At 39.1% G+C, this 19577-nt stretch overlaps 1 protein-coding gene across 1 annotated transcript; it reads right to left on the reverse strand.

Annotated features, from left to right (window-relative positions):
• Positions 1-1268: 1268 nt before the first annotated feature.
• KLF5 (KLF transcription factor 5) lies at positions 1269-19232 on the reverse strand. The gene is made up of 4 exons (XM_081084260.1): positions 18646-19232; positions 15412-16282; positions 14348-14407; positions 1269-3070 (listed from the first exon to the last, which is right to left on the reverse strand). Exons 1-4 carry the CDS (start codon positions 18901-18903, stop codon positions 2892-2894), a joined length of 1368 nt encoding a protein of 455 aa, XP_080940386.1. The 5' UTR covers positions 18904-19232; the 3' UTR covers positions 1269-2891.
• Between the last annotated feature and the right edge of the window lie 345 nt (positions 19233-19577).

Here is a 19577-nt window from a genome sequence, read left to right on the forward strand (position 1 = left end):
GCAGGCAGAAGGGTTGGGGGCAATGAGGCAGGCAGGCAGTTGAGCGGTTAGGAGCCAGTGGTCCTGGATTGCGAGAGGGAAGTCTGACTGCCAGCAGTTGGACAGCCCCCAAGGGGTCCCAGATTGCCAGAGGGTGCAGGCCAGGTGAGGGACCCTCCCCTCCCCCCACCCCCCCACCCCCCCCCCGCACAAATTTCATGCACCAGGCCTCTAGTAGTTTATATTAGTGTGACACATTTGTCGAAAGCAACAAACCAATATTAAAACATTAAATTCCAGCCCTGGCCAGTTGCTCAGTGGATAGAACATTGGCTCACATACAGAAGGGTCATGGGTTCAATTCCAGTTAAGGTGTGTACCTCAGGTCCTGGCCCTGGTCAGGCACATGCAGGAGGTAACCAATGTGTCTGCCTCTCCCCCTCCCTTCCACTCTTTAAAAATCAATGGAAAAATATTCTCAGGTGATTAACAACAACAAAAAAAATTTATTAAAAATAAACAAACAATAAATTCCTTATTTTATTCACATTTCCTATTTTTCCCTAAAGTGTTTTCTGCCAGAATCCCATATAATTTACATTACACTTAGTTGTCATGTTTCCTTAAGCTTCTGTTGACAGCTTCTCTGATTTTCCGTTTTTCATGATATGCACAGTTGAGTACTGCGTAGGTTTTGTTTTTATTAGAGAGGAGACGTCAGTGGAGGAGGGGAGCACCCTGGAGATCGAGCCTGCAATCCAGGCATTTGCTCTGATTGGGAATAGAACCAGACATTTCGGCTCATGCGAACTGAGCTGAAACCATCTAAACCACACTGGCCAGAGACTGGGTAGGTATTTTGTAGCATGTCCCTTAATTGGGATTTGTCTTGTGTGATTCTCATCATTTAACTGGGATTACAAGTTTTTAGGAGGAAGACCAAAGTTCTGTTTTCATCACATCAAATCAAAGGTACTAACCAGAAAAAAAATCAGCATTCATGAATTATGCCTCCCTTTATACCTCTAATCATAGTTTAAAAACAAATTCCTCTCTTTTGTCTTAAACAAAGGTAGGTATTTGTTCAATGCAGAAACTTTTTTTTATTAACTGCCCTGATAGACCCTTTAAACCAGCAGCCGCCAACCTTTCGGACCTCACAGACCACCAGTGGTCCGCGGGACCATTGGTTGGCGACAGCTGCTTTAAAGTTTTGGAAATGTAATTTGGTATTTTTGTTTTTCGAAATTTGCCAGGTTTGCTATTGTAGGTGAAGAAGGCACAACATGAATCTTTTAGGCACTTTTTATTTTCCAAAAAAAATTGTCATTAATATATAAACATCTCATTCTTTCAAAAAAATTCTACAACTATACAGCTGTTTGCTCCATTATTTGCATAGGAAATGACCACAATACAAAAATAAGAGGGGAAAAAGAAGCAAAACAGCAACCGATTTTAGCTTTTCATGTAGATAAGTTCCACGTATAAACATTTCGAAGCCGCTTACAAAATATTTACACCACTTGTCATCTATTTACACGTTTTAAGAGCAACTTTTCTAACAAACAAAACTATAATTTATCAAGTTATGAAAATTTTCTAAAAAAACTTACTATATTAGCACAAAATAAATAAACAATATTTTAAAAACAAAATTAAAATTTCATTTCAATTAAGACCCCTTTTGGCATTTTGCTTATTTATTCTGCCCTTTGGTTAATAGCATCAGCATCACATTACTATTTTATATTGCATATATGCAGTACTTGCTTCCTTAAGTTTTCAACATGTCATTTGTAATTAAAGGTAGACACTGAGTCAATATGAACAATAGATACACTAAACTGCACTGTAATTTAGGTAAAATTACTGTGTCACTGTATATTACATGCAAAATCCACTTAAACTGGCATTTAACCAACAGTACTGCATGAACAAATAACTGCATGATAAATTCAACGTTTTCATACATGAAAACTGCATCATAAATTCAACATTGCCATGTGAAAACTATGTAAGTCCTCCGCCTGTAAAATGATACTGTTTAGCTTATTTTAAGAGGTTTAACTTTCATATATTGTAACTATCTTTAAGCTCTTGAGTTCACAATTCATATAAAACTCTTTCATATTTAAAATAAATCCCATTTTAATCAGTGCATTAAATCTGCTTTTTAAGTTCATTTGAATGATGATTATCTTTCCCCCTAAAGAAATGAATTTAATAGGGTTTTAAGAGGTATCTTACAACAAAATTTAACTGTAAATGTATTCATGGTTATTTTCAATTTACTTATGATTTCTCCCCCAAAGAATCTTAGGAAACTTGTAATAAACCTATAAAGCTGATTTGCATATTTACAAAATTTTGAATAGCAAATATAGGCAACTCATAAAAAAACAAAACAAAACAAACACTTATTTGTTCAATGGCTATTTGTGAATTGCCAGGTACACTGTGTACACCTCTAAGGAATTATTCTATTATTGAAAACAACTTGATGTCAAGTAAAATCTTGACATACAATCCAGCCTTCTTCCTTTAGCCTGCCAACTGACTTGTTTACTAAACACGGTCACATTAAAAGATGGTGCTTAGGTAAAAACGCTGCAAACACACATTGCACCCCCACCCCCCTACCCACGCTGAGATGCGCTGCCTGTCATGAGATGAAATCTGCTTGAGTAAAGCCATATACATTACAGCAAGCATTCCAGATTCCTAAAAGGACCAAACACTTTGGCATTAATACAATGTACTCCCTGTTTTCTCAAATATACAAAATATACATTTCCAGTTTTTTGCTTTTTCTTTTTATATATATATAGTTAAGTTTGTAGTTAAAATTTTGCCAAGTGAACTGCAGACCATCAGCATGAATGCATAGGCACGCAGGCCCTCGCAGCAGCTCAGTTTTGGTGCCTCTTCATGTGCAAGGCCAGGTGGTCGGAGCGGGAGAAGCTGCGGTTGCACACCCCGCACTGGAATGGCTTGGCCCCGGTATGCTTCCGGTAGTGGCGCGTCAGCTCATCAGAGCGTGCGAACCTCCAGTCACAGCCTTCCCAGGTGCATTTGTATGGCTTCTCACCTGTGACAATGAACAAAGGAAGAGATGAGGTGCCCTGCTTGTTAAGTCAAACACCATAGATACTGCCTGAAAAGAAATTTTCTTAAAAAAATCATGGTCCAAAAAGAAGTTCATGAATTTTGTTATGGAATTACTTCCCTCAAAGTCATCTAGTCAACAGTGTCAGTGTCTCATAGAAAGCTACTTCACGTGATTATATAAAGAAAAAGTATTCTGTACACTACTAAAGAATCAAAAACTTGCAATTTTAAATGTGCAAGTTGAATCAGTGCTCCTGTATAAGTAAATCCATAAAAATGGCTAGACAGCTTGGGTGCCTTTATCGTTACTATGGGAACACAATGTCTACAAACCCACATTGAGTATAGGACTAATGGCTGTAAGTTGGCCAAGAGAGGAAAAAATTAAAGATGGTACTTAGGAGGGAGGGTACTTCTCAGATCACCAATACAATGAATTTAAGGTCACACAACTGCAACCCTTTACACCCTTTACTTCACAAATTGGTCCTCGATGTTTCTTGATTAGCCAGACTAAAACTGTCAGCACATACGACAGTTCCCTTGAACACACAGCCTCCAAAATGGAGTATTTGGGGCACTTGCTCTTAGAAATTCACAGTGGCACATGCACATTCAAGCAGAATAAAGATAAAGTTTCAAGTTCAATGGTGTTAAAGTTTTATGCAGCATTTGATATTTAATAAATTCCTCAACCGGATCAGAAAGTCCTGTTCTGATCATTTATTTCACTTAGGTAGTCATGAAACAACCATAATAATTCTAATACTTGCTGACTCATGCATTCTTTTTTCTTTGTAAAGCACTGCCCATTCTTATACATGATTTGCCAAGTTTCTACTATATGGTTGGCACTGCCCTGAATGCTTGGAATACCACAGCCAGCAAAACAAAAATGCCTGGCTTCATGGAGCTTACATGTGTAATATATACTTTTAAAAGTTCCTACTACTCATTCAATCTACCTATTCTTTCACAGCTCTCCTCACTTTAATTGATAACTGAGCTGCTGTCCCATGGCAATTTGTATTATTCTTATCGTTATCTAAAGTTGCTAATCTTTCAAAACTACTTAGTATTTATAATGCAGTCTTAACTCCCTGTTTTATTTTTTTTTATTTTTTTTAATATATTTTATTGATTTTATACAGAGAGGAAGGGAGAGAGATAGAGAGTTAGAAACATCGATGGGAGAGAAACATCGATCAGCCGCCTCCTGCACATCTCCCACTGGGGATGTGCCCGCAACCCAGGTACATGCCCTTGACCGGAATCGAACCTGGGACCTTTCAGTCCGCAGGCCGACGCTCTATCCACTGAGCCAAACCGGTTTCGGCAACTCCCTGTTTTAGAATTAGTTAATCCTATTTGAGATTATGTAGTCCCCTAAATAAATCCTAAAATCTAAGAATCTCCCACTGAACATTAACTAGTAGCTCCTATATAGTATTGCTTTATTATAATTTCCTATGAATGTTAGTTTAAGATGAGAGCTTGAGATAAATTTACATATTAAAGTACTGTTGGTTTATAGCTGAGTTGTATATGGATGCATTTAAAAACTCTGACTAGCTAAGGTCTGAAATTCCTTTTAAAATGTTTTCTTCTAAAAGAGAAGAACCTCAGGGTTGCCTTGAACACTATCACCATGAAACTCAACCACCTTTCTGCCTGATTTAGCAGTATCATATTCAGGAAGTTGTAAGATTACTCAACTGTGTCCAAATTTTAAAAGACATTGCCCACATCAACTGAGATTTCTACTACAGCTTGTGCTTAATACGGTTTTGCTATTCTGATAACCAGTTTGATTCTCAAACAAAATTCCATAAGGATAAGAAGAAAAGGTACAAATTTCACAGAGCCAGGATGGCCAATTATTTCCCATGAGATTTCTTTCAACTCCTTATGGTATGCACCCCCAAGCCACCTTTCCTGTCTCCTCTCCTCTGGCTCTGAACCAAGACACACCTATTTTTATTTTTTAAATTCTTTTTGGTTCCTATCACTCTATTTGTAAAATAGACATCACAATTCCTGGTTTTTTCTTCTCATAGTAAATTCTAAGATTTTAAGCTAATACACTCAAACCTGTTAAGTAACGTAAGAAATAAACTACTTTTCTTTCACTTATAATCACACTTAATCTGTTTAATTCATAGATATGTTTTAGTACTAGCAGGAAAGGGAGCCATCACTCTTGCAGATGTAAATCAAATACCAAAAAAAATTATTTTTGCACACGTGTTTTTGTTTCTCATGAAAAATAAAGTCACAAAACAAACATGTTGGTTAAAATACCTTACTGACATTTAATGGCAAAAGTGATTGCTGCTGTCTGAGGCAAGGGAAAAAATTCCTGAAGTGCCCCAGTTTTAAAACTCATTCTGATTTTTCAGAGTTTAAGAAACGAGGGACACTAGGCTCTTTTTGCTCGCTGTTTTCATTGGCTATCAAGCAATAACCTGTACCAGTACTTTTAAAGTTTACTGATCGGTTAGAAAACGGGAGCTATTAAACTTCCTAAAACACTTGGGATTTTGCTTCCAATTTATGCACATCTATAGGTTGTTCAGCCAAGAATACTACTAGTGTCTGGGACATTAGTTATGGGACCAAGTCTTGACTATAAAAGCAAGGACAACTGTTCCCCACTTGGGGCAGTTTCTATGGGATTTGTTCAAGTGTCAACACTGCTCAAGTAAAACACTGTAGAGGAAGCTGGTACCCAATTTCTGGCCAAATAGCCAATTTGTGCCTTTCTTCCTCAGCCAGAAACACTATGCACAGTACTTCTGGGAAACCAAACTGACTTCCTTTAAGTTATTTCAACAGGATAGAACTTTCAAAAGCTTAATTGGATTTTTACAGAATCCTTTTCCAATACCACCAATTTAAAATATTTAGTTAAGCTCTTTCAACATCAACTTTATTTTTAAGTTCTCATGTTGTTAATGTGAAACTTTCCAAAGGCAAAGAGAAAAAAGTGACAAGTTTGTACAGACTGGAAAACAAGCTTCCACTTTATCTCTCAAATAAAGTATGCATTTCCTCATTCTATTTTAAAATTACCAGGACTATTTTTGCTAGGAATCCCTAATATATTTTTTTTAAAGTCCAAGTTAAACATATACACTATTCATACTGATAAAGTCAATCAATATATTCTATGAAAAATGTTAAGCAAAAACAATTCCAGGCACAGGCACAAACATATCCGTTGAGCACATATTCCAGAGTTAGGCACTTCTCATAGTGTCACTTAGTCCTCACAATAGTTTGAGTTAGAAGCAAAATGATGAGAGCTCCACATTAAGAATCCTCGCCTGCCACTTACCCCTAATGTCCTTCTTAAACCCTCCATTAGCAAACATTAATACGCTCTATACGAATGATTTAGAGAACACCTACACAGTGTTCAAGTTTACTTCAAGATTTCAAAGCCACTGCTGAAGGTCGGTTGAGGAACAGTTGAAGGGACTCGGAGTAGGCCTTAACCCAGACTATCTGAAGCCTGTGCTGGCATTGACAATCCCAATATTATCTAGCAATGGTTCCCCTTTATCCCAGGCTAAGTGAACTTCAGTGGGTTAGCCACGCAATATGTTTGTGAAGTATTCGAAAAATCTTTAATGATGAGCTAAAAAAAATTCTTATTCCCCCCCCCGCCCCCCCCTCTGATGAACAGGTAAAAAATGACTTCTGAAACTAGCATAATAGAATGGGAGGTTTCTCTGCTCTGCTGAACATATTCAATAGACTCATACCAAGGCCTTTGCCTAGAATGTTCTACATAAATTCTTCTAACAAAAGAAAAATATCATAGGTGAAAATATTTTTAGTTATTTTGTGAGTTTTTAAAGGTTTATTATAGCAGCCCAGCCGGCATAGCTCAGTGGTTGACCATTGACCTATGAACCAAGTCATAGGTTCGATTCCCAGTCAGAGCATGTGCCTGGGTTGTGGGCTCCACCCCCAGTGTGAGGCATACACAAGGCAGTCGATCCATGATTATCTCTCATCATTGATGTTTCTATCTCTCTCTCCATCTCCCTTCCTCTCTGAAATCAATAGCATGTTGTTGTTTTTTAAGTTTATTACAGCAAAGCTACGTATCTGGTTTTTTTTCTGAAAGCTAAAAGATTATCCAAATCAATGACATCTGATAAAGGCTAAAACCATCAGAATTAAAGCCAATGTTTAGTAAATAGGAAGTGGAATAAATCATTTTAATAATTAGTACTTAATTCTTAAAATTTGAGTCTTTAAACTCAAAACAAGCTCATATTTCAGAAGGAAAATATTTTCATGCGATTTAATAATTAGATTTTTTCAATAATTAGAGACTTAAGGAATTTTAGATTCTAAAAGTCTTTATATATTTAAATAAAAGGTAAAGAAATAAGAAACATTAATCCCCAAATTAAAGAAATTCATAAATATTAGATATTAAATATCTAAAATAGGATAAAGTAGGATGATTTAGGCTCATTAATTCCTAATTTTATATGTCAGTGCCAGTAATTTAAAAAATCTCTTTAGTAATGCTCAATGTAATGCATCTATACTTGGAACAGACGGGTAGGCAGTTCATTTTAAAGATTAGTATTATTAGTATTTATAAAATGCATCTAATATTTAATAGAGTATCCCTATCAATAATGTCCCCAACTTTAAACTGATTACTTTAAAAGGTATATTAAATAAGAAAATCCCTTCTTTCTCCCTGTTGGTCAATTTGTATTTAACTTCTTTCTTTAAAATCTGATTCTCCTTTGCCTCTTCAGAAAACCTCTGAACAGTCTAGGACAGATTTCTGGCTCCCAGCATCAGTTAAATTCCCTCTGAATGACTGATTTCATTTGCATCTATACTGCTGTATGAAGGCTTCAAATAGCTATATTTTGCCTCAACTGGCTTTGAAAGTTCCTCAAGGACAAACACTGGCTTCTATCCTGGCTGTAAATGCCACACTTCTCCTAATACTTCTTTAGAACAACCACATATTTGGCCGAAGTCTGACCAACTCTGTTATTTTCATTAATGAAAAGAAGGGAAAGTGTAAGAGACAGGATAGCATCTAGTGTGAGTCTATTGGACTATCCTTTCTTTATGGACCCACCTGCAATAAGGCATTTTCTATACTGCCTCAGACCACTGAGGATAATCTGACTAAATGTGTGTTTATGTGAGAATCCTGCCTTTTGCCTCTTTGGAGGCCATGTTCACAATCAGTTATTATTCATACTATAGTTGTACAGGAATAGATAAACTCTACATAAACAACTTTTCTTTTACAGTATTAGATACATTTGATGGAAACTAGGACGTTCTGGAGGCCCTACTGATGGTCAGAGGGAGTGAGGGGACTCCTCCTGGGAACAAAGAACAGTAATCTGCCAAACCTAAAGGGGGCTGGATCCGGGGCTAAGCGGTCAAAGGTCCGTCTACATCCCAGCAGAATGAATCTCTAGGCTCCTAAGCTACTGCTATTCTGAGGGTTCTCAACAAAAACAATAGAAAACATCCGCTGTCGTTAACAGTGGAATGAAATACCAATTGTTGAGTCTAAAGACAACATTCAGATTCACTTTCTCATAATAAGGGTCCAAACTAAAATTTTTTTAAAGTATCGAAATATTTTACCTTTACTTTTTTGACAAAATAGAAAAATTCCATGTTTTCATTTTCCCAGCACTGAATGAGTACTAAATATTCTTGTTTTATTTTTTCTATCACCATTTATCTCCCCATCCCCTCCTCCACCTCCATCTACCTCTCTCTCTCCCCAATCACCACACTGTTGTCCATGTCCATGAGCATCTTTTTTTTTTCTTTTTCTTTTTTGTTCAATCTCTCCCCTGCCCCCCGGCCCCACCCAGCAGAGCTGTCTGCCTGCTCTCTATCTATGAATCTTTTTATTTTGCTTGTTAGTTCCGTTTGTTCATTAGAGTCCACATATGAGTGAACGCATATGGTACTTGTCTCTCTCTGGTTTATTCCTTTCTCTTAATTTGGATTGAACAGGATTCCTCCCAACTCTAAGGTTTGCATTCATAAAGTTATTAAAAAAGAAATTTATTCTTCTGCCTAGATGTTTTTTAATGGAAGTTAGTGACAGGGTACTTCTAAAACAATACGCTACCCTTAATCAGAATTGTTGGAGATCCTTGAATATAAATAACACAGGCTGACAGAATAAGAATGCTGCTACAGAGATACTTTTACTAAAGTAGGACATTACTTTGTTTCTAAGCTTTCACCAGAAAAGATGTAGGTCGTCAAGCAAACAGCTACTACATTCTATAGAACTAAGAATATCTGGCAAAGTAAAATCACCTTGGGTGATTAAACTACCTTTACAGCTGATTGTTTCTATCTCAACTTCAGCAATTCTATTTTATCTACTTAGAAGTGATCTTCTCCCACTAGTTTATAAGAAGAAATTCTCTGCAAGATCGGTAAAAAATGCAATCAAATTAAACTTCTTAACCTTTGACAAGCTATATCATTGCAGAACAAAAATTTCCTATGTAAATGTTTTTCAGATGAAAGAACAAGTCCTAGAAGCAAAGTTTAATCTTCCTAGTGAGAGTCATTAAAAAGAAATTGTTTCTAAGCTTTCAAACTCATAAATACCTTTCCAGAGGTCTGAGACCAGCAAGTCTCTTAACCACTACTTTTTTACATAAGCTTGAAACTGTCAATATATAAAATAAAGCTACAAATGACAATAATTTAAGAATATTTATGTAGTAACATCTAACACTATAGGCTAAATATGATGTTTTTTCCTGCATAGTTTTGAAATATAGACTCAAAAACTCATTGGGCATTAAATTTCAATCTGGAAACCTTTTATAACCTCTAAAAAGTAACACAAATTACACATTTAACCAATATTGATCCCTAGATCCAAACTGTATCATTCATCTCCATTAAGTCCAGATATAATATATATCCTTATGCTGATTTTAGTTCTAAATAATTTTCTAAGAAAGTGAAATCCTTTATACTTTTAAAAGCCGTTCACACTCTTTTCCACATTTCCACACAAAAAAACTCATTTTCAGAACATTTTTAATATTTCTTTTAGTGGGAAAATGACAGAAATAAAAATATTGTCAACACTGTCAATATTTTAAAGTAAAAAGTTATACCTAGCATGTTTAATAGGTAATAATGTAGAGCAAATAATTATACAGAAATTTATACCTAAGGATTTTTTAGTACCCAAATCAATGCTTAGCAACAAATCTCAAGCAGAGATTATGCATTTTAAAACACACATAGCAACATTTTAATATAAATGTCATTAGGAAATAGTGTCCTACATAATCATCAAGTAAGGCAGAACACGGGAATTTACCCCTTCCCACAACCAGGCTTAGGCTAAAAATCTTTCTAAGACTTCCTATGGAATCCCGAACACAGCTCACTGTGCAATGCAGCACTACCAGTGAGTCCATTTTGTGTTCCTATGGTATTTGTAGGTTTCCATTTTCTTTTGTGGGGTTGTTTCCAATTGTCCTTTTCCTGTCAACCCTTAGCAAGCCATTTTGGGATCAGTGCACCTTAACAGCTCGTGTGCTTGAGCCAAGTGTGCATGCTGCTCAAAGACTTTTTCTGTACAAGTGCTCATTTTCTGCCCTGTTCCAGATAGCCGAGACTGATAAGTGATCTAAAAATGTTACTAGACCCTAATTTCCCAACTGCTTTAGCATAGTCCCTAGGGTTAAGTACATATTCACACACATGACTAAAACCACTAGATTTCAAACATCTGTATTGAGTTCACTATTTACTTTTTCAGAATTTTATCTTTGCAAAGTACTTTTTTCCTAACGTGTGAGCACAAGTTTTGGAGAAATTTCCACATTCAATGTAAAAAAAAGTATTTTAACTTATGGTACTCATAAGCATACAAAAAAACAAAAACAAAACAGTATGAGTGGTAAGAACAACTTTTCAATTTCTTCCAAATTTTTCTTTGTACTTATACTGAGTTATTTTAAATGTTCATTATGAAATTAAAGATAGGTATATGAACAAAAACAACTATATCACCGGTTGCAGTAGATTTTTAATCTGATTCATGAATTGGTTTCATGGGCACAGTGATCTGCAAGGTCAAAAGGGTATATGAGTTTTTAGAAAAAGCAAGGTGCTTGGGAGCAACTTTTAAACCGTGGCAATGAGTATAGCCCCTTGAATACATCATGAGGCATACACAAATTTCAGTAATATTCACATTTAAGTGTTGTTATAAGTACAAATATTTTGATTTGGAAATTTACCACTTCTTGACACTTACCTAGAAGCAGCCACGATTATGTCTAACCAGAGGCATGACATGGCGTTCCAAGTACCACACACACAACCACCCACACACCCCTGTATAAGGGGTACCTCTATAAGTCTGTATGTCCGCCATCATGTACATAAAGACGTAACATGCTTTGAAAAGCGAAATATCATTATTTCCTAAAACAGAGTCAGATATTTTGTCTAACCATACGAAGATAGAATTTTGTATTATTTGTCTATTCTTTCTGAATAAAAAAACCCCAAAGGGTATGAACTTAGAAAAAACTTGAATGCTATGAGACTTCTGGTTCAAGAAAATATCTACTCTTTCATCCAAAATTGTTTTTGAAAAGTCTTGTTTTGAAAAGACTATTTCCTTATGTTCAATTTGCAAGTCAAGTTAAGAAGCATTTGCAATCTGAAAATTCGGAAAAAGCAATAGAACTCAGATGTAGGTTGTTTTAATTGCTTAAATCATTTTTAAAGCATAAGGTAACTTGACATTTTAAAGCATTTACAATTTCATTCCAAAGAAATGCTAGGGTGCTTCATATTCTGCCTGCAAAATGGCAATCATTTAAAAAATAACTTTTATATTGTCAAATAGAAGATCAACATTTCCATATAGATTGGGCAAGGGAGGACAGAGAGAAAACAAGAAAAGCTATTAAATGAGAGACGTACTTTAGAAATGCCTGAGCCTTAAAAAGGAGGGGGGGAAAAAAGCAAAAAACCCAAGCCTTTGCTGGCTTCAGATACATTCATTAAAAAACAACAGGCAGGGTAGGGAGGATGCAATGAGAGAGGTAATTTTAAAAGGCATTGTCTAGAAACTAGAAATGAGGAGAAAACAACCTCAATGCTCTATGATTACCCAAGAACGGGTTTAGCCAGATGAACAAGTCTGTTACAAACCCTCCCCAAGGCATCTGAAAGACTATCAAACAAAACTTTATTAAACTGGATTAAATGGTTTCACTCATTAGATGTCCATGGCTACACTGTTTACGATCACGTGGAAAAAAAAAGTTGATGCATGGGACCCAAATTAGGCTTCAGTCCTCTTTTCGGTTTGTTTTTATTAGTACAAGCTTTGTTAAGACAACCCACTATTAAATTTCTTTGCCAGCAGGTCAAGTTCCAGAATTGCAGGTATAAGCATTCAGAGCACTAAACCCTGACTTGCAGGGGTTGCAAGGCCATTTAGATATGCTCTGACTACATCCCTGCCAATAGCACTTGATTACATCGCTATATGCAATTGCACCCCTCTTTTATTAGCAGACTTTAACCTCATGAAAAACATGTTCCCCTCCTATCTCTCCTTTCAAGGACTTAAAAAAAAAAAACACAAAAAAACCCCCACAACACAATGAATATTTCAGTTACTTCTACTTCCTTAATAAAAATTCAGGTAAAACCCATTTTTCAATGTTTCCTTCCTTAACATAGATTGTACACAAAAGGATATTTCAGTATTTCTATATGGAATGTGTTCTTGGCCTTGTCATTTGTATTTTGAAAACTTTAGATTGAGTTTATTCTACATTTAATGGGAGTTTGTCCAACTATAAATGTAATTTCTACTTTGGGCTGATTACATAGGATCTTTTCCTTTATACAATCTATTTGTCTATATCTGAAAATGAAAAACCCAAACAATCCACTTCATTGATTCATAAAAGAAATGTCTTTTCTTTAAAAGCAGTTTCTCAGAAAGCCCTGGAATCTACCACGTTGTTGCCAACACTATGTAGGTTTTAATAAGTAGCAAGCAATACCTAACAGGCATACAAAATGTCTGCAGTCATATTCCTCTCAGTGCTAAGTCTCAGAACTGACCTTCATTCAAAGGCTTTTACTTTTAATGCAGCAGTTAGAGATAACTACTTCATTTATCAAAACTCAATTTCCATAGTAACATCTAGCCTGGGGAGATTCAAGTCCTTACACTAATCCAACAACCCATTCAAAGGAACTGTTGAATACTTTGGTTTCCATAGCAATGATGGAATAAAACATTTTGCTAGGTCATTGCTTTTATTAGCAAACTTATCCTTTGAACTTTATGTTAGGCTTTGTTTAATGAGAGAAAATAAAACATAATCACTTTATATAAGTTCTTTCCTTTAGTGCTATCCTTTTAACCAAAATCACAAATACTAACCACCTTTATGTTTGAAAATATTTTGGGTATTTGGATGGTTTGAAAGCATGCCACCTGATTTCAACCTAAAATGGGTTCTGATACAAAGTTTTACAATTAAAAAGCATTTGATTGTATACATCTGACAAAATAAAATGTTTATAAAATTTAAAAGCACATTTTGAAAAAGGATGAAATATAAGCTAGAATCAAGTCTTTCAAATGCATCACATGTGGGCTGGGGTAGGGTGTAGACAAACTTCTAAACCACGATCCCATCTCTGTTTGATTTTAATACTCTGTAATTTCCGCCCTTCCTTTCATCAAGCACATAAAACATGCTCAACACTGATATTTTAGGCTAATGGTAAAACTAAAGATAATGTATTAAGCAGTTATGCTTTACATGCTAAATGGGCAAGTTTTTAATGTTTAATATAGCTTTGTAGAAGCCAACTTGATTTGTTAAAGAAAAAAATTAGTTCCATTTTTTCCCTTTATAAGAAATAGCAGTGCCATTACAAGCTTTAAAATCCACTAGTAAACATCATTGTTTACATTTTTGGGTAATTAATTCTATGTGAGGTGACAGGGCAAGGCCTTAGCAAGGGAACATCAGCCTTCCTGGAACCAGACTTTTTCACTGAGCTGAATTTTGAGCCAAGCCAGGGCTGAAAAGGTAGGCCATTAAAAAATAAAAGTTGACAGAAGAAAGAAGAGATCAAACAAGTGTTGGCTTTTAAAAGGATGAACACCACTTACACTATTTACACAACTCAGAGAATTAACAAGAAAATTACATACCAGTATGAGTCCTCAGGTGAGCTTTTAAATGAGAAGACTTCGTATAAACTTTTGTGCAGCCTAAAATAAAGCAGGAGAGGAACAGCTTGTCATTTTAGAGATCCTTTGAAATCTTTACATTTGATGATTCAGTGTTTAAAATCTGGCTTTAAAGAAGAAATCTCTCATGCTAGATAGCTGAAGCTTCAGCTTTAAAAAGCACTCCCCTATTACCTTATTAAAGTGATTTGCTTTATGTATGTATCACTTTAGCAGAAAGAGGATAATGAGCCAAGCTACAAATGGGAAATGTGTTTATATTCCAGTAGGTGCTTTATAGTAAGTAGTAACATATACTTCAGTGATTTAAAAATTTTAATGGCTTCAGAGCTGACAATGTTAATCATTATCCAAGATGACTGCCATTTTCTGTATCCCTAACGTTTCTTGTTTTTTCATTTAGTATGGCATGCCATATCATGTACCATAGCCAATAAATTGTACCCTGCTTTATATAAACTAGATTATGCCAGCAACTTGCAAATATATTCATTACTGTCATCAATTCATATTTTGGGTCATGTATGTCATTCAAGGATGAGCATACATGAACTACCCTTAAATCTATTGGATAGACAGTCTTATCTTATAGCAGCCTTACTCAATCCCCACTTAATTACCACACCATATTTTCTCCTACCTTACTTAAGTAATCTTTTTTCAGGGTACTTAATTTAGAATTAAAAGCTCCAATTTATGATTGAAGATTATGTTAAATAAAATAACTCTGGCATAACTAAAAATTCTAATTTTTATTTAATATTAAAGAAAAAAGTCTAAATAACTTTTTTCCAGAATTTAGTCTAGCCTTAAAAAAAAAAACAAAAAAAACCTCAAATAAGCAATAGACGACTAAACGGAACAACCAGGGAAAGGCACAGAGACTGGGATATGAAAAGAACAAAGTAGGTGATTTTTATTGTCAAGCACTACTGTCCTATGTAATTTTAAAACCCGAGTTTGGAAAAAAGCACAAAGACACAAACATTAAATCGATGATGCTTCAACCAGGTAAGACCACATACCAGGGTAATCGCAGTAGTGGATGCGTCGTTTCTCCAAATCGGGGTTACTCCTTCTGTTGTATCTGACAGGTTGGATGTTTTGCGAATTAACTGGTAGGGTGGCAGGTAAATTTGGATTGTGAATTGCCAGTTTAGAAGCAATTGTCGCAGCATAGGATGGAGGTGGGGTTAAATTCTGGAGCATCTCTGCTTGTCTATCTGGACTTCCAGGCTCTGAGCTTGGTGGTGACGGGGGAAAGTAAGTGGCCTGCTGTGGAAGAAACTGACTTGGCATTGTGTATGTGCAAGGGGGCATGCCCTGGAATTGTTTCATCGTAGTCTGCGGAACGGCAGAGGTGTGTGTGTTAAGGCCTGCCATGGCGGCTGACATAGAAACATTAAGAGTGTCCATGACTGCTGTCTGGTTTGTAGAACTGGGCATATCTAGATCCGGTGTATTCAGCAGCTGGTACAGGTGGCCCTGTGGGGGGACAGAGAGATGAAGATCTGGTGTAGGAAGTTCTTGTTTGATGAAAATATTGTTCACCTCTGGAGCTGCGGCCTGGTGTGAGCTGAATATACTGGTGAACTCAGGGAGGGCCTGGGTTGGGGCCGGAGGAGGGGCCGTCGTTTCACTCTGGTGGCTGAAAATGGTAACAGGTTCTGTCTTGATGTGTGTTACGCACGGTCTCTGGGATTTGTAGAGGCCAGTTCTCAGGTGAGTGATGTCAGGGAGGAAGACGTTCATGTTGATACTGTAAGGTAACCCTTCACTGTCAGTGAAGAACTGGTCTACGACTGAGGCACTGTCTCGTCTATACTTTTTATGCTCTGGAATTATAGAAACTGGAGGAAGCTGAGGTGTCAGATACTTCTCCATTTCACATCTCGTCTGGAAAAAAAAAAAAGAGATACAAACATACATAATCCACCTAATTCATCATCTCAGGAAGGATAAACAAACGGTGCTCACTAAAAATTCCCCAACAATCCTTGTGAAAAGTACTTAGGCAAACTCCTTCTAATGTTGCTTATAAACATATCAGGTTTATTTGTCAATTGTGTAATAACTGGTTCATCAAACCTTACGAAACTCTGTAAAACATGTATTTGGTAAAATCGCTCCCACAATCAACTGCGGACAAAAAGTGAATGAGGCAAATCAAGAAAAAAAGGAAGCAAACAGAGAGCATACTCCTTTCTGATGCAAGAATATGGTAGACCTTATCACTCACATACAAGCAGAATTCCCTGCCCATCACACAATGAAGTTTGCAACTATAGTACAGTATTGTAATACTGCCAAACTACTACGTTCATATCATACAGCGCTTTAGAGTGTGTGTGTTTTTTAACTAAACAAACCTTAAATATAATATTGCAAAGTTGTGAGGTTGTGTGGAGTTTGTTTTTTGTTTTGTTTTTGGCTTGGATATTGCTTAAATATCTAATATAAAATGTATTCCTTAGCTATTTCGGTGCCTTTCTTTTGGTTTACAATTCAATAGAAGCCTAAATACAATGTTTGGATCAAAACATAGTATCCACTGAAAGAACAAGTTCACATTCAACATTTGTTCTAAATGTTGATTTTAATCAGCAGATTCTGTAATTGGTTAATATGATAATGAAATGTTCCTATTCATATCCCTATCTGAAACAGATCTTTAATTACCTAGGGGAAAATCACTCCCTTGGTAGAGTGGTGCTAAGGCGCCCGTGGGTGGGGACAGGCTGCTGTATGGCCAGCACAGTCATCAGCAAAGCATTTATCATGTCCTTCTCGGTGGGACAATGCTACATTCCCCCTTGCTCTGTAAAAAGCTCAGTCAAGCCTTATACTCTTGGTGTCTCCTATGCAAAACAAATTGATAACCTGAATGAACCAAATCGTTTTCAAATGGTGCTTTTTTTAAAAGTAGATAATCCAATTTGTAACAAGCCTTACGCCTTTTAACGGCTATCTTCTCTCCTAGTATAACATATAAACTCATCTCCTCTTTTAACACCGAAAAGGAAATTTAAAAAGTACATCCTAACTAGATGGCTCACAAAGTGATTAGCCGTGACATCTTAATCGGTGAATAATACAGTCCTATTTTTTGGCTACTACTTAAGCTCAAAAGCATTTCATATCGGCCCTCGTATCATTTCGGTGAGGATGCAGACTCGGTTTCCCGGATAAACACGATTTAAAAATAAAATTAACGCTCTGGTCATGTGAGTCACATCTCTGACAAATGCCACTGCCCATTCACAGCACGGCGACGCTCGCAGCCCCCCCCCCCCCCCCCGTAGGAGCCGAGCAGCAAATATACCATGTACCAAGGGGCTATTACATGAAGCGCCTCGAAATAAACCCAAGTAAACCCTTTCGTGCACTTCGCTCCCGTGGCGGTTAGTGGTTTCTGATTTTAGCTCTTCCAGCTGTTTGAGTGTGGGTATGTTTCCAATTTTTTTTTCCTTGGGACAGGCTAAAAGTCCCGGGAAGTTTTTTCTGGGCTATATGACTCCCCTGCGTGGGCGACAGAAACAGGCGGTTGCTCTAATTCGGCTGCCGGGCAAGTGTAAGAGCCAACTGCCAGCTTTCAGCGCGGCTCCGGGAGGAAATTTACGCGCACACGAAGAAAACAACACCCCGGCTTTCTTTTTAGGTAAAAAAAAAATAAAATTAAATTAAAATAAATAAACACTCCAATACAACCTTTGCTTTTCCGGCCTCCCCAAAGCAGCTCCCCGATCGCGTCTAGAGCGGGGTGAGCCAACAGATATGAAAATAGGACCCCGAGGAGGGCCCCTCCCAGCACCCCTTTTTGCGTTTCCACTCAACACCAGACGACGTGCGACAGGGGGGCACTTCCAAGGCCATTGCACGGGAAGGAGTGGGGGATGAAGGCGCAGGGCGCAATTCAATTAGGGCGAGAGGTACGAGGTCTGATCCTCCAAATGTAAGAAAAAACCGAAGGTGCCCGTGAGCACCCACTTCCCTTTGACCTTTCCCTGACGGACCGGCCAGGGCAGATTCATCTAGGGGACCCCACCCCCACCCCCTACCCTTCAGATCGACTTTCTCCCTGCGAAATGGGGTGCCCTGGCCAGGAGGGCAGGGCGGGGCTGCCCACCCCGCTCCGGCTCCCGGGGAGCCCCGACGCACGCCCCAGCCTGGAGCGGCCCCTGTCGCCCGCGCGTCGCAGCGGCGGGACACGCCCGAACCCCGGGAGGGAGGGAGGGCGGGAGGGGAGCCGCTCTTCCTACCTGGACCAGCTCCTCGGGGGGCAGCCGCGGGCCCGGCGCGGGCGGCGGCGCGGGCTGCGGGGGCTGCGGGTGCGCGGGCTGCGCCTGCGGGTGGTGGTGCGGGTGCTTCAGCTCCTCGCCAAAGAGCGCCGCGTCGCGGGCCGGGTTCGCGGCGCCCAGCACGGGTTTGAGCTGCGCGAACACGGGCTCGTCCTGCGGGGCCGGTGGCTGGGGCACGGGTCCCAGGCGGGCGCTCAAGGATAGCACCCGCGTAGCCATGGGCACTCGGGGGGGCGGCTCCGGTCGCTGGGCGCGGGTCGAGAGCGCTGCCCACTTCGCGCACGCTGGCTCGGGCCGGCGAGCTCCGCGCGGGGCCGCGGGCGGAGGAGGGGGGGCACCGGGCGGACCCCTCCGTCTACGGTCGGCACGGTGTTCGAAGGCGCGCACGCAAAGCACAACTCTTCCGCTCCGCCACGCGTAAACGCCGGTGTCCTCCGGGCGGCCACTTTCTCCCGCCCCGCCCCGCCGCGCTCTCTCTCTCGCTGGAGCCCGCTCCCGCCACCGCCGGCCTCCGCGAGCGAACGACGAACGCGCGTACCTGCCCCGCGACTACTGACACTTGACGCCCGCGTCTATTTTACCCAACTCCTGGTGGGCGTGGCCCGCCAGCCAGACTGGCAGCGCGAGGGCGAATCCGGAGGCCCCGAGGCCGGCCGGGCCGGAACGGCTAGCCTATGAGAAGGAAGAAGTTCCCCCCGAGCCCCGCCTCCGCCGCGCTGACCGCACCCCTCTGGAGCCACGAGCTTCGCGCTCAGGGCGGCCGCGCAGTTTGTACACAAGTTCCCAGAGCGGGGGCTGGCGGAGCCGGGGCGGAGGGAAGGGGAGAAGCCGGCGGAGCCTCGGAAGAGAGGGAATTAGGGTGGAGACGTGGAGGGCGAGCTCTCAGGACTGTT

The sequence above is a fragment of the Myotis nattereri genome (genome assembly GCF_964212035.1).
Source record: "Myotis nattereri genome assembly, chromosome: 2".
In the NCBI taxonomy this organism is placed as follows: Eukaryota; Metazoa; Chordata; class Mammalia; order Chiroptera; family Vespertilionidae; genus Myotis; species Myotis nattereri.